The sequence below is a fragment of the Ptychodera flava genome, unplaced genomic scaffold (genome assembly GCF_041260155.1).
Source record: "Ptychodera flava strain L36383 unplaced genomic scaffold, AS_Pfla_20210202 Scaffold_36__1_contigs__length_1797346_pilon, whole genome shotgun sequence".
NCBI classification, from domain to species: domain Eukaryota; kingdom Metazoa; phylum Hemichordata; class Enteropneusta; family Ptychoderidae; genus Ptychodera; species Ptychodera flava.
In genome coordinates this window covers 86,546-101,618 of record NW_027248358.1, presented here as the reverse complement: position 1 = coordinate 101,618, position 15,073 = coordinate 86,546, and the positions used below count along the sequence as shown (strand labels likewise).

General features: G+C 37.7%; 1 protein-coding gene across 1 annotated transcript; it reads left to right on the top strand.

The window, feature by feature from the left end:
* Window positions 1–1,319: 1,319 nt before the first annotated feature.
* Window positions 1,320–14,802, top strand: LOC139127748 (uncharacterized). Its single transcript, XM_070693635.1, has 5 exons — window positions 1,320–1,350; window positions 5,336–5,480; window positions 10,742–10,890; window positions 11,109–11,288; window positions 12,494–14,802. The coding sequence occupies exons 2-5, from the start codon at window positions 5,339–5,341 to the stop codon at window positions 13,013–13,015; spliced, it is 993 nt and encodes a 330-aa protein (XP_070549736.1). The 5' UTR covers window positions 1,320–1,350; window positions 5,336–5,338; the 3' UTR covers window positions 13,016–14,802.
* The last annotated feature ends 271 nt before the right edge of the window (window positions 14,803–15,073 follow it).

Genomic DNA, 15,073 nt, shown 5'->3' with positions numbered 1-15,073 from the left:
TCAGATAATCATAATTTTCTGATTTCTAACCGGGAAAAATGAGAAGATCAACGCCTTTTCCGCTGAGGAGATTGCAATTTTGTAATTTTGTTGACGCAAATTTTTGACAGCCATACACAACATTTTCAAGGAAATTAAGGGAATAATTTGCATCTGTGTTGGCAAAAGAAAGGCTATTGACTTAATTTAATGTTCGTAACAAAGGAAATTTGAATTATTGATAGGTGGTATGATGAGACCATCTTAGTTGCTGATAACTTTATCTTGACAAGTGTAAAATTTTTAGCATCTCCAAACATCGACTTGTTATTCATTTTACTCTTGAATTTTAAACATAATCAATCTTGGAACATATTTTAACAAATAATCCTTAACTTAAATTGTAAGTTAAAAATTGTTAAGAAACTGAAAAAAATTGAAGAAGCCTTTAGCAAAAAATGTCTGAGTGAAAAAATCAAGGGGAATTTGTGGGTAGCCTCACTAACTGTGTATTATCAAGTCTTCCAATGTGGTGATATGTTTCGTCGAGAGTATTTTCCAAGACGAATGAATATTTTAAAATTGAAGTTTCATTTCCAGATCATTTTCGTCGTAAGTAATGAACATATAACTGCCACAGCGACCTTAGGGACTGAATGGGCGAACACAGCCCTGACACAGTCAACTATACGTTATTGAAAGTACTTCCATTCCTCGCATGGAAAAGAAATAGAAAGGAAAAACTTAAAACGAAGGCTAAAACTATGTCGAGTGGATGTCCTGTCCAATATTTGACTATAATAACAACCACTGATTTGCATGCATTGTTTTAAGTCATTGCATCTCTTTTGATCATGCGTGTTATACCAGTTGCAATTTCTTTCTATTGATCAGCACGTTAGAAATCGACCCATGCGCAACGAAGTTAGTTATTGACTAGACCAGGGTTAACAAATGCTACAAAAGTATAAATCCAATGTTTCTGTCGGAAGAGGACAACTTGTTTTCTCTTTGTGATTATTTTTTTTATCTACACTTTCCTAGACAGAATTTTAATTTAGATTAATTACTTTAGATAAGATTAATGCGCTTATTGTTTCAGACTTTCGTAGAAGCCTACTTGACCAAGAGAGGAAAGGAAATAGCGCCGCCACCCGGACAACAAGAGTACACTCGTACACCTGGTATAGATGTTCAAAACGTCACCCTAAAAGATGTTGGAGAAGTAAGCATGTGGGATTTTGCCGGCCAACCAGAGTATTACGTCACTCACAATATGTTCTTGGGGCACACAATGCAGTCTTTTTGATTGTTTACAAAGTAACCGAATTTGCCGGTAAACCTGTATCATTCGAAGTAGCAGTAAAAAAGGTGAGTAATTTGCACATTTTTTTTCGTATTTCATTTTATAAATTTAAAGAACTGGCAAAATAATGCTGGTGAGGAAATTGTGTGGTGTCTTGAATTACAAGTCACTTTGATTTTGTAAACACAATTCTCTATGGACGGCTTTAAACGAAGCACTGTCAAGTCATGATTGCAATATAGCATCGCATACAAGTTATTTGTAGAGTGGGATAAAAGAAGAGGTCGCTTATTCGATGCTTGAAAAGCGTGTGGCAATTAGACTAACTTAATATTGGTGTGTAATTATGAGCATCGTTATATTCAAAGAGAAACGTTAGTCAATATGCGCATGTAAATGCTCAGCGGTGGTGCATGATGACTCCAGCACAAAAGTGAAAATGATGCAATGACCAATATACGTCCACATATTATCTTGACCACAGAGTATATCAAGATGTTCAATTCCAACAATCTTTGCAGAGCTGTCAATTTGACATTATCCAAGTCCCGATACTTCATTAGCTTTTTGTAGAAATAAAGAATACGAGTATTGTGAGTCAAATTACCCACACGCTATAAGATAAGGCTTTCGCCTTTTCTGTCTGTTTTCCTGTTGCGCATAAAGACTTCACATAAACCACAGGCTACCCAGACAGTATTAATAAGCATACATGAGATTTCTCACTGTTTTCTCTATCAGTTCCTCTCCTTTTCTTCATCACAGTCCCTCTATGGATAGAGGGACTGTGTCTTCATGCTCTGACTGATCGGAGTAAATAAAATAAACGGTTATATAATCGAACCTAGCCTCTTAACCCTTTATTCATTTTACACCCATTACAAGGACGTTTATCTCTCATATACACATCTTGTAATTAATTAGTCAACACAACTAATTATGCTAATCCGTGGACTTATCAAGGGTTGGTCAACATTGCAAAGATAGAGATGTAAATGAAAAATGAGAAGGTATGAAGATCTTGGGAAACGTGTCCCGAGGACGTCCGTAAACCTAGTGGACGCTTATATATTCATGATATGCGCAAACAAACACTGCTCATTATTCAAAAATAAACGGGAAGTTGGATCGAAAGGAACGCTGAAAACGCGCATGCTTTTCGTTGCTTGAGCCAAATTGAAACATAGCCAAGCAGACATGGTCCTGCTCCATGTAACAAATGCCACCGAGAAAGTATCGACCGTTCAAGCTGAAAAAGCTCGCCGGAGGGCCGTTTTATGAGCTTTTCAACAAAATTATATAGATGTATGTTTCAGGTCGTCAACCTCGTTTTCTGGGAGTGTATATACCAAGTATAATTTACAAACCGCGTCGTGATTCAAGGCACAATGGTGACACATTAGCAGCATCACGCACTGGAGAATTTTTGCCAGCACTGTGAATTTTAAACCAGTCACCGTCATTTCTCTGCACTCGCTATTAAATCCATGTCTGCCGGTAACATATCGTTATTTTCTGTCTCAAACTACGTACCAGCAACAGGCTTTTGACGTCAAAGTCGGTTGTTTTCTGATATACGGTAGCAACCAAGCTCATGACTAGAATGATTCTACGGCGTCAAAGAGTTAATCTCGCCGATTACTTTTTTAGCCTAATAAAAGAGAGTTGGTCGCTACATGGAGCTAGTTCCCAGCTCTATGGTCGCTACTAGTCTAAGAATTCATCGATTTTCAATGGCGCCTTATGCTGTTCGTGTACATTTCCCGAAAGAAGCGGCGGACGGGCTATAAACTTCTTTTGTACTGTTAAGCTAGCTGTCGATTTTCGGACGGGATTTCTGCCTTTTACGGCTTGTTTAGACTTTCACGTTTTTGCACAACAGCCATGGGAACGTACATGTTCTGCCCGACAGCACGCTTGTCGCAACTTTGTTCCTCGATATTTCGAAACGTTTCCACCCAAATTGCAATTGCCAACACTCATCAACAGCTTGGTTATTAGGGGCCGCTCAAAAATTACCAAACTATCGCCGTTTTTCCAGCTTTTTTCCGACATGACTACTTGCAGACCATTCTTTTTTCTGGCGTACAAGCGATGGGCAAGGCTCAGGGCAGCCGTCACTAAAGTCACGTCAGCGGTGACCTCGCAACTTCTGAACACAACTGACATCACCGATGATGTCGGCCACTACGTTCAGCACTTTGATTTTTTTAAACCACTCATCGTCATTTCTATTCACTCGCTATTACCTCCATGTCTGCCGGTAAATATATCATTATAGAGAAGTTTAGTTGCACGTAATTACGTTCCATCATCAGTACGGGAAGCGTCTTTGTCACGTGATAACCAGACTTCGTGTACGTGCAGAACAGACGTTCGTGAACGGCAAACAACACCTCTACACAAAAAATGTAGTCATAAGTACGTGTAGTATTTTTTAGATATTCTTGATGATTTTAGCGAATTTAGACAGGAAACCTTGTAAACTATCATTGCTAACACCTTTGATGTCATAATATTTCGTAGAGTTTGCATCAGTGCAAGAAGTACTTGCTATATGATTTCCTTACATTAACGAAATGTTGTCTCATTCCACTTGTTATCTGACGGCGCCCTAAAGATTTCTCCAAACCACATAAATAACTGTCATGTATCAAAGAAAATCGGCCGATTTACTTCGAGGATACGACAAGCTAGAACATTCCTGTCATAAAGAAATTAATGTTTCTTAAAACTTAAACGAATTTCCCATGTTTCGAGAAAAAATACAGCAAAATTATCGAGAACGCACAGCTGAACTAAATGACTGACAAAACCTTAGCAACACCACCCGATTGAGAGAACCACTCTCAACCACACGAACTTTGACCCCAGTCAAAATCAGACTTGTCCCTGGGAAATATGTTTACAAGTTTGCCCACATATAAACAACGTAAAGGTCAAAGGTTTCAACTTCCGACTTCCTGCTTTACGGACGTCCTCATGCCATGAACTGCACGCAAGGCACTGGTAGGGTTTGCACTGTTCGCGACCATATGCACGTTTGAAATTAGAGTAGCTGGCTCTCCTCGGCCATTGAAATACACTGGCTGCAGAAAAGTTTGGATTAATGGTCATGAATGGCCGCAATTTAGTAATTTCTGAAAACATTTCAGGAGAGCTTCTTACCTTCCAATTTTAGTAACCTTTCCTATCTTTCGAGATGTTGACCAACCCGTAAAATCCCTGATAAGTCCACGGATTAGCATAATTAGTTGTGTTGACTGATTAATTACAAGATGTGTATATGAGAGATAAACGTCCTTGTAATGGGTGTAAAATGAATAAAGGGTTAAGAGGCTAGGTTAGATTATATAACCGTTTATTTTATTTACTCCGATCAGTCAGAGCATGAAGACACAGTCCCTATATCCATAGAGGGACTGTGATGAAGAAAAGGAGAGGAACTGATAGAGAAAACAGTGAGAAAAACTCATATATGCTTATTAATACTGTCTGGGTAGCCTGTGCATAAACACAGACATGTTGCGTAGTGAAGTGAATTTCTTTCACCGGAAATATATAAAATATGTACGAGAAAGATGACAAAAGCAACCTCAGATTAGGTGAGGTCAACAGAAATATTCTTAGTAAACAAGTTTGATTCCTGTCCTAGACAAAATATTCAGACAGAAATTAATAGTTAGATTAATATGGATTGTATTTTCTGCGCTAGAGTAGATATCTTGAATGAAATCCCAGGCTCTTTACATATTTTATTCATAAGAAAATGGCATAAATGAAAGTCCTCGAGTTCTGTGCGTACAATTAACTGCTCTGTATGGGATGGACGAAAAGATAACCAAATCATGTTGATCAAAGCTTCATCTTGCTTTTCGGGATTATCCAACTTGATCGTTATACAAATACTGAAATTGATATTTTGTGATAAAAAATCGTCTTATCAGTGTCCTCAATTTTTGTGATTTGTTCATAATATTCTGTACATATCGTTCTCATTTTTCAGCCAACATATTTATTCTAGGTCCTCTTGTTTATTTCTATTTCTAGAACATGACCTGGCTGCGTTTCATAAAAGGATCGATCAACTTTGATCAATATTCATTTGATGAAGCAACGAAAGGAGTCAGAAAACCAAGGGTTATATTAATTGCCAGTCGAGCTGACGAATTGAATAAAGACTACAAAACCGAAGGTAAATATGATATTGTCTCCTGTTAAAAACTTTACGAACAAAGCCGCTTGAAATGTAAAATTATCATTCGTGACGGATGCTATTGCACTAAAATTTGCTTCCAAATGAAAATCATCTTGTATTTATGATCTGGTAAATTTTGAATTTATTGTGAACATTTATCCCGTTCATGAAACTTGTGAAAAAGCACACAATTACCCCAAATACTAACGCATTGATATCGCCACCTTGTGAGCTCGAACGAATCAAAATTTTCATTACAATGAGGCTATGGCCTCTTTTATGCTCTCAACCTTAGCTGTTGCACTAAATATGACGGACAGTTCACAACCGTCACCCCGCTGAAACTAGATTCTTTGTAGATTTCGATCACAATGGTAATATCTTTTGTTCGAAATATTAGTGCTATAATATTGACAGAATTGAGAGTTTGGCATATATTGAAAGTTTTAAATGTTTGTAGTTACAAAAACAGAGCTTAGGGAACGTTCAGTTTTTATGGCCTGGGGGGGGGGGACCAGCAAAATCTTGTCGCCGGTGTTCAAAAAAATATAGAACCCCCCCCCTGCATTTTTTGTGAAAAAAGATGACCCCCCCTTTGTCAGACGAAAAAAATTGATGAACCCCTCCCCCTGAAAAATAACCAAAACCCATATGTCAAATTACCCGCATGGTTTGGATTTGAACTCCGGTACACGGCGCACTTTATTCGTGTAGCAGAGATGCCAGTACACAAACTTCTCAGCCACATCCATTGAAACGTCTGTTAATTAGGACGACTGTAAGGCAATTTTTCACTTCATTTCCATAGACAACTTATGTCCATGGACAATGTATAAAGTACTCTTTATTGGAGTGGTTCGCCAAAGGTAGCCCTCCGGTTAAGAGGGTCATGGGCCATTACGTAAAGTCAACTTTATTCTAGTGGGCCACCAAAGTTGGCCCGCCGGTAAAGAGGGTCGATCATGGCTATTGCATAAAGTAGACTTTACTGGACAGGGCCGCTGAAGGCGCGCGGCCATTACCATTATTAAGTGCATGGTCCCAGGGGTCCCTCAAAAATGTTTGTAATACCGGTACAAGCCGCGGCTTCAATTGGGAATTTTACAGTAAGATTGCCGTGGGGTATTACATAAAGTGAATTTATTGCAGTGGGCCGCCGCAGGCTGCCTGTCGGTAAAGAGGGTCGGATCATGGCCATTGCATGAAGTAAACCTAACTGGAGTGGGCCGCCAAAGGCGTCTGCCCGTTAAGAGGGTCATGGGTAATACATAATGTATATTTATTGTAGTGGGCCACCGAAGGCGGCCCACCGGTAAAGAGGGTCGATCATGGCCATGGCATAAAGTGAACTTTATTGTTGGTATTATGTTTTTGAAAATGTGGTGACCCCCTCTTTCCTACCAGTGAAAAAGCGATGACCCCCCCCCCCTGGATTTCGCTGCCCCCCTGGATTTCGCGGCCCCCCCCCCCCCCCCCCCCCGGGGCCGTAAAAACTGAACGGTCCCTTAGATTAGGGTATGCTGAGAATGCAATATGCGAATGTAAATTCTTGATACGGTATCGCTCCTCAAGTCCTCACCAGATTCAAGTCATTTAACTTTTTTAGCTGCATTGTTGTTGCGATATAATCAACAAGAACTATGTTATGTACAATTCAATGGTGGTTTTAATCATATATTTTTGAAGTTGATTTTGGTTTCATACCCGGGACCATAATAGTACATGTCACAGTCGAAAGCGAAATAGCGCACGAAAAACCCGGTATCATTCCTGATGGTGAGCACAAAGACTGCAGCAGATCACATGTGAAAACTATAAACAAGTGCGACTTACTCGCATTCCTTGAACTTCTCAACTACAGACGTTTTTAGAGCATCGAGAGTTGGTCTTCTCATCTTCGAAAGCAAGCAAACAAGTGACGTCGTGTACTATAGGCACAAAAATCGGCGCTAAAATGAACTTAACAACCATTTCATAATTGGTACGTGCATAAATTACGGGCTATGAGACCGGAAGTCGAGCGCTTGCGAGCCAGCGAACGCGCGTCGTCGGCAGAACGCAGACCTGTAAACCATTCCGGTATTTTTTTAAAACCTTTCTAGTCTTGTAACCAGACTCTAACCGTTACCAAACAATGTACAGTTAATATAATAATAAGCTAGATACGTATTTGACAAACAGATTATGCCCTGAATGATCTTTCTAGTGTTTATCGTGTAAATAGTACCCACCGCTTACGCTGAAACGCCTCACGTTTCAACGCACAATTTTCATCATTTTTAGGCGAACTTGTGTTCAGGACGTGTCAGAAATTCTCCAATCTGATGCCCAATATTTATCCTAGACCCAGGTCGAATTAATTTTTTTAAATGGGCAAAAATCTTACTTTTTCGGCTAGTTTGTCTGAAAAAGGGACCTTTACACAAATCGTCGATTTTCTCATTTCCGATTGTTGCTATGTATGCGCACCTTCAAATGAGTGTAAGTCGGCGACGCGTGGGCAGATTCCCCAATTCTTCGCATGCTAACACTTCAGGATTAGACCTGAAAAACCTTGTTTTAGATTTTTGATAAACCCCCTGAAAGGACGATAATTTGACAAACGTGAACAAAAGCCGTTAGTGTATGCAAAAATTCGACAGTTCACACTTCGAAGGCTCACTGTGCAGAAACAAAAGCGAATTTCAAACATCCAAAACATGGTTTTTCAACCAGTACATCCAGCTGTCTAGTGCCGTTAACAGATCACTTAGGGGTGCTGCCAATTCTTACGTATACTTTTTTAAGTGAAAAAAAACTCAAAATCACACGTTTTTGAATTAAACAAACATACGAATGCATGTTTCGACAAGTAAACAAATTTTTTACCTTTTTCAAATATAGACCTAACAGAAAATGTACCACATGTTGGGTGTGAGACCCCGTTTTTTATGTGAAACTTTTGATTGAAAATATGTGCCAACGGACCTGAGTCACTACCTTAAGGGAAAATGAATTTCATTCGAATAGAGTAAGGAGTAAGTGGGTATATGCATGTGATAATTATGATATATATTGTGGTTATAAATTGTGCGTTCAGGTATTTGTTGTGTATATAAGACCCCTGGGGTTAAAATAAGCATATTTGGCGGGAAATAATCAACTCGCTTCTCTCGGTGATTATAATCACTTCGCTTCGTTTGGTGATTATTTCCCGCCAAATATGGTTATTTTCACGCAAGAAGTCTAATATCCGCAATCAAATACACTCGTTTACCGTTAATAACTTCCGAATATATAGTCTCATAGTACTTCTTGTGACGTCATCGAAGACTCGTGTTTCCCCAAACATAGGTCTATCCCTCCTCGCCTACCGGCTTGTAGAGATACTGCCGCTGTGTTCGGGGAAACCCTGGTTCACTACAGAAAACCTGTCAACCGTATTACTATTTTCAAGTCGATTAATTTCAGAAAAAAGTCTTATTTTTTCATATTTGTCTTTTTCAGGAATAAAAAAGCACAAAACCTCTGTTACTTGAGGACTTTTGATGAAGGGTAATTGTGAAATGTCCCTGATTTTTTCACCTACGTTAGCTTCTTAAATTGTAAATATAACCAGGGTATATTTGAAAATACTCTGGTAGACTTAATTGTAAATAATTCGAAAAACTCCATTTTGATTGCAGCAAAGTAAATTGAGATATGTGTTTTTATTTCAGCGGCCAAGACTATATAATGGTTCACATTTCACTGGACAAAATGCTTGATATGCACTTAGCATATTTATGTATATTGACGTATATGGAACACAATACTAATTGCATACGCAGTGTATATCTTTGTATATGGAACATTCCAATTCGTTGATGTGCGTAGCGTATTTCTATGCAGATCATGAGTATACGTAATGCAGATCTTTGCACACTTAGTGTATACTGTAGTTTTGCATTTTATTAGTATACGTACTCGTATCTTCAACGTATTTGACACATGTACAAAATCAGTATATGTGTTTATATTGTTATACATCAAGCATTTTGCCCAGTGTTTTTTTTTTCTTCAAACATTGATATTGTTCATATTTTTATTATATTGTATCATACACTTATTATGCAGTTATTCTCACAACTTACTGTAATATTTGTAAATCAATGGAAATGGTGATTAGTATAGTATATGCATCGTATTAATATTAATCAAACATAATTTAAACTCAAACATTAATTCAAATTGCGTTGACTGTCACCGGGAATGCCTATATCACCTTTATTTCTAATAGCGTTGATCGCGATTTAAGGTTCGTTACTAAAGATTCCTACACTCGCACAACATCGAACCACATGCCCACGCCCACATGCTTAACACTGCAACCGTATTTAGACAGTGAAGTTGACACATATTCGGGCTTTTAAATTTCATCAGCTCAGCTCGGACCAATTTTGTTCGTCAATGTTGGCAGTTGTTGCAGTTTGTTGTCTAAGCCATAAATTCATGTGAATTAGAGTGACATCCAGTATCCATTAAAACGCTGGAAGATTTATTATCATCGTTATAGCGAAAATGTAGAAAAATATTTATGTTTGCATATTAATAAAAGAAAAAAAGATGTCATTTGCAACCAGCGCTATTAAAACAGAGACGTAACGGACATGCCAGCATACAGACCGGCATTAAATCTATTAGCCGGATTGGCTGAATTCATGAAATGTACATTTCTAGTTTTTATTATAGATTGCGCTTGACTTATTTGTATGGATAGATAATGTGAAATAATGAAAAATTGATTGAACGTAAACAACTCTTATTCTTCTTAAACAACAGAAAAAGCGTTACAATCGAAGAAACATTTAAAATTGTATTTCACCGTCATACAAGTGTAGAATCTTTAAAAATCTCTGAACTGATCTTGAGCTTGTTCGTCGTTTACAGCATTATATTTTACACTCCGATAAAGAGCATTGACTTTACACCTTCGCTTCAATCGCCAACAAAATAATTTCCTTCTGTCTATTTTACATCCGTCTCCACGTCAGATCCCCTTTCAATGTCTTTCACTCTCTCAACTCGTATTAAAGGGTCTCGCTACAATGAAATTAGGTCGTTGTTACTCGAAATTTCTTAGCTTTGAAGTACGCGTCGCTTAGAACTGTCTTAGGTTATCGATACTGAAATTTGAAAGACAGATTGTACGATTGCTGAACTTAGTCGGCTAGGTCTTATAAAAAACCTAGGTGAAAACTTATATACATTCACTATATCATCGTATGTTAACATCACAGCTGGTCATTTGACGAAGCAAATTGTTGAAGAGGTACAGAAGATGTTCAGACAATATTTGGATATATCTGATGAAACTTTTCTGTTGAACTGTCATAAATCAAGATGTAGTGAAATGAGAAGACTCAGGCTCCACTTACAACAAGTCAAGGTTAGAAAATCATAAATATCGTAATGCATTTATCATGGTATTAATATGGTTACAAAAATAACATAATTCTATATACGATTGACAATAATTTCCATATTCTACTTTTGTTCACAAAACGCTTTCTTAACTTTCATTTATCTGCTAAATGCTTATGTAAGACAATTATACATACCACTGATTATTTTCTTTCATTCTATCATTCCCATTGCTATTATAAGGTGACAGGAAAGGTTCCAAACCTATGCGCCAAGATAATCAAAGAAAAACACACATGGTGTGACACTCTGTATCCCGTACTGTATTGGAAGTCTTATGTCACACAGTGTAGAAAGATCGACCCAATCGTTGGCTTGGATTTTCTGAAAAAGGCAACCAACTTCCTGAATGATATGGGTGAGGTAAGGTTTCCCATCACTCAGGTATGTCAATGCATGGGCATAGGCTTACTTACATGTAAAATCAGTTTGAACATACTTTTTAATCAGACCTGGTCAGAATATTGTAAAATTGCAAAAAATATGTTTCGCATTTGATTAAGTTGAAATTTATCAAAATATATTACCAAAGTCGGGTCACGTGACCAAAATCTGTTCTATCGCCAAAAATTGTATATTGCAAATAACTGAACATTCCAACCGTTAAACATCAAAATATTTAAAATATTATTACCAATTAATGTAAAATGGGGAAAAAAACGTGTTAAAACTACTGGCAGATGCAAAATTATTGAATTTTGAATAACATTTCTTCACAAAAAACAAAAAAAAACAAATACAATATTTTTGACGTTTTACATGAATGTTTTGAATGTCAGAAAGAAGTATAGATAAAGTTTAATGAGTGCCATGTATTTTTGAAAGAATATGATCGATGTTTTTTCAAAAAGTGCAGAGAAATCAAACAAATTTAACGGGTTACGGTTGGAATATTAAATATTAATAAAGACGTAAATTTTGGTGCGAAAATATCAGATTTGGTCACGTGATTCAACTCGTCAAGATGTAGGCAGACATTTTTTTTAAAGAATTTTATAATTTCAATAATTAGGCCAAATATCAATTAAATCTGGTGGTTTGTAAAGATAATTGATCGTCGGTTTCTTACTTTGGGCCTTGATGGGTACAAACACCCATGCATTAACTTACTTGAGCATGCACTTCAAACGTAAGTGGTCCAAAAGACCCTAATTGGATGTAGTATTACGATTGTACATAATTGTCATTAAATAACGAAAATTGTTCACCATTTTTATAACTTATTGTGTGCTCTCGTGAGACTCTATTGACAAACAGTAATATCGTATCTCTTGTCAACAAACATTTACCATTTGTAATGTAATGGATATTACTACAATGCAATATAAAAAACCCAATGCTGTACTGTCAGTCCCAGAGTTACGTTATAATTTACTACCAGACAATAAAATGGTGATGTATCAAAACATGATTTCACTCTTCACATGCCATTCTTAGTAAAATCACTTTTACATGTCTAAAAAAATGTACACCAAGTTAAATGATCGTGTTTTAAAACGACAATTTTAAACATTCGAATATTATAAAACAGAATTTACTTTCGCTGTCACTTACATATCTATTTATAGGTGCTCTATGTTAAGCAAACACGCACGCAAAATGCAGATGTCATTGTATTGGAACCTAGATGGCTTTGCGACAGGATATTCGGACCGATGCTGGCCACCAACGTGTTTTCCCAATACGTAGACAAGTTTGAGAAGAAGACGTTCTATCCATTCAGTGATATTGAAAAGGTACTCGGAAAGCATGCTAATACAGAGCTACTGATAGATTTACTTGAGCATTGCGAGCTTCTCTGCAAAGCTAGTCTGAAACCCAATGATTCCGGCGAGGAGTTAAGTTTCTTATTGTCTGGACTTCTCACAGAGAAAATGCCAGGTGACCAATGGGGTGTTGCAACACAGTGGATGATTTATTTTGGCCGACGGTTTGAATGCCATGACGAGACAGATAGCTTTACAGCAGGGTTTTTCCCAAGATTGCAAGTCCGCCTGTACAAGAAGTTCCTTCAGCTTGATCACACTCCAAAGGGGTTATGGAAAATGGAATTAAGATTTGCCATGGTGTCGAATGCCTTGTATTCATGACAGATCGCAGAAGGGCTGTCAATATTTGCGTTCGGGCAGAAAAGAAGCAGTTAATTGGAAAGTGTCATGAGATCCTGGAAATGGTGACGGAAGATATTCGTGACATTTTCAAACAAATGTGCCCTGGCAATAACCTAGACCAGCGTATCATGAGTGCACAGTCTCTTGCAACGGTCACTGATGTTGAAAAGTTAAAATACTACGCACAGCAGGATCTGATAGCTGCTGAAGAAAAGGGTCAACGTGCTCATTCTTCAATATTCGATATAGTAGAAGATACCACTGATCTTCTTTGCCAAGGTTATGATACTACCATGCTGAAACAGAGCGGGAAACACTGCGATGTAAAATGGATGCTACAAGAAACACGACGTGATTTTACAAGGAGAATGGATGTTGAAAGGGCATCATACTATCCCGACATGGCAGAACTCATGGGAATTGTATACCAAGATGTCAAAGCATATGAAGCAGATCGCACAGAGAGACCGATCACCGACTACTTATTGGAGGAGTGGTCCCGTAGGTGTGCAATGACTAAAAGTCACAAACATGGTGACCATGATTTTACGCTGGAGGAAACACACAAGAGCGAAGTCTGTCACACAGGTACACCACCAGCTTCTCCGTCACAATATGGCGGGAAAACCGCTCGAAGAGCTGGAGAGAAACAAAAAGCAACAGAGGGAGATTTCCATGAAAGTAACTTCCATAACCTATTGGCGATATTGCACAAGATGCAAAGAAGCGACATGGTGGATCTCATAGAGGAAATGTTCCAGAAAATAAAATATCATAAATAAGGCAAATGATTATACCAACGGCTCTGATGCGATTAAACTCCAACTGTTTTAAGTAACGGTCAGAGGCTTACTTGATCCATGAAGTGCCTTCAGTGAAGAGGGAAGAATAAAAGATGACATTTGAAATAATGATTATGGGTTTAAATTGTAATCATCATCGCCAAACGCAAGATATACACCTAGTGTTACAGATCATCATTAAATCAAGCAAAGAAGAAACGAAAACAGTTAATCGTTTAAGGCGAACACAGAAATTAAATTTCATAATGAAATCTTTAACGACTAGAGTCATGATTTTAACAAGTTTATTCGTCAAATCATCTCGTTAACAATTACTCGCGTACAATTAGAGTGCTCTTTCGCATCACTTCTACACTATTTCAAAAGTCCAAGCCTGCTCAGAATTACTTCCCAGACATAACCGCTCATGAAATTGCTGATCATTTCTGTCGGTACTTTTTAAAGAAACATCATCGATATCCGAACAAGCCTGAATTTTATCGATGCTGATACAAGCTACTGGTATCACTACAATGTGGTTACAGAAGATTTGGTAAAACTCAGACAGCACTACATATATGTAGCTCGTAATAATATCTGCCTATCTCTGAAGACTACGCTATACTTCATCATCTTGATTTATCAGATGTTTTTGACACAATTGACCACAACCTGCTATGAAACAAGAGAACAGACGCTGCACTACAATGATTGGAATCCATGACCATTGGCAGTCTTAACAGCAAACCTGTTCTTCTTCATTTCGGGTTACCACTAAGATCAGTGTTCTGTCATTCTTCTCATAATTGACATCTCTCTACCAGGTTAACTTTCACGTCAACATTGTATTCATCGTTATTAATATACAAACGGCAATCAGCTCTGCATGTCTTTTTCTTACTGAAATGCTTGATCTGTAGAAGTTCAATCGAACGTGTATTGCACATGTCAAAAGATCGACGAAAGTAGACAAATTACAACTCAATAACGTTCTTTATTTGATCAAACATTGTTGACCCCATTAAAATCGGTAAAAACATTATGAGTCTCTGACATTTGATATATCTCAAATTATGATAACGTTTTGTCGGCATACTACGTTAATTTCGATATCAGGAAATACCTAAGTGGGGGAACCTGTGAGGAGACTTCATGAATGCCAATTTTGATAAACCAGGAATAAGGAAAAGAATACATTACAAGTAGTGGAGTCCAAACTAGTCTACCCTACAGATTGTTTGTAGAGTTTCCCGGC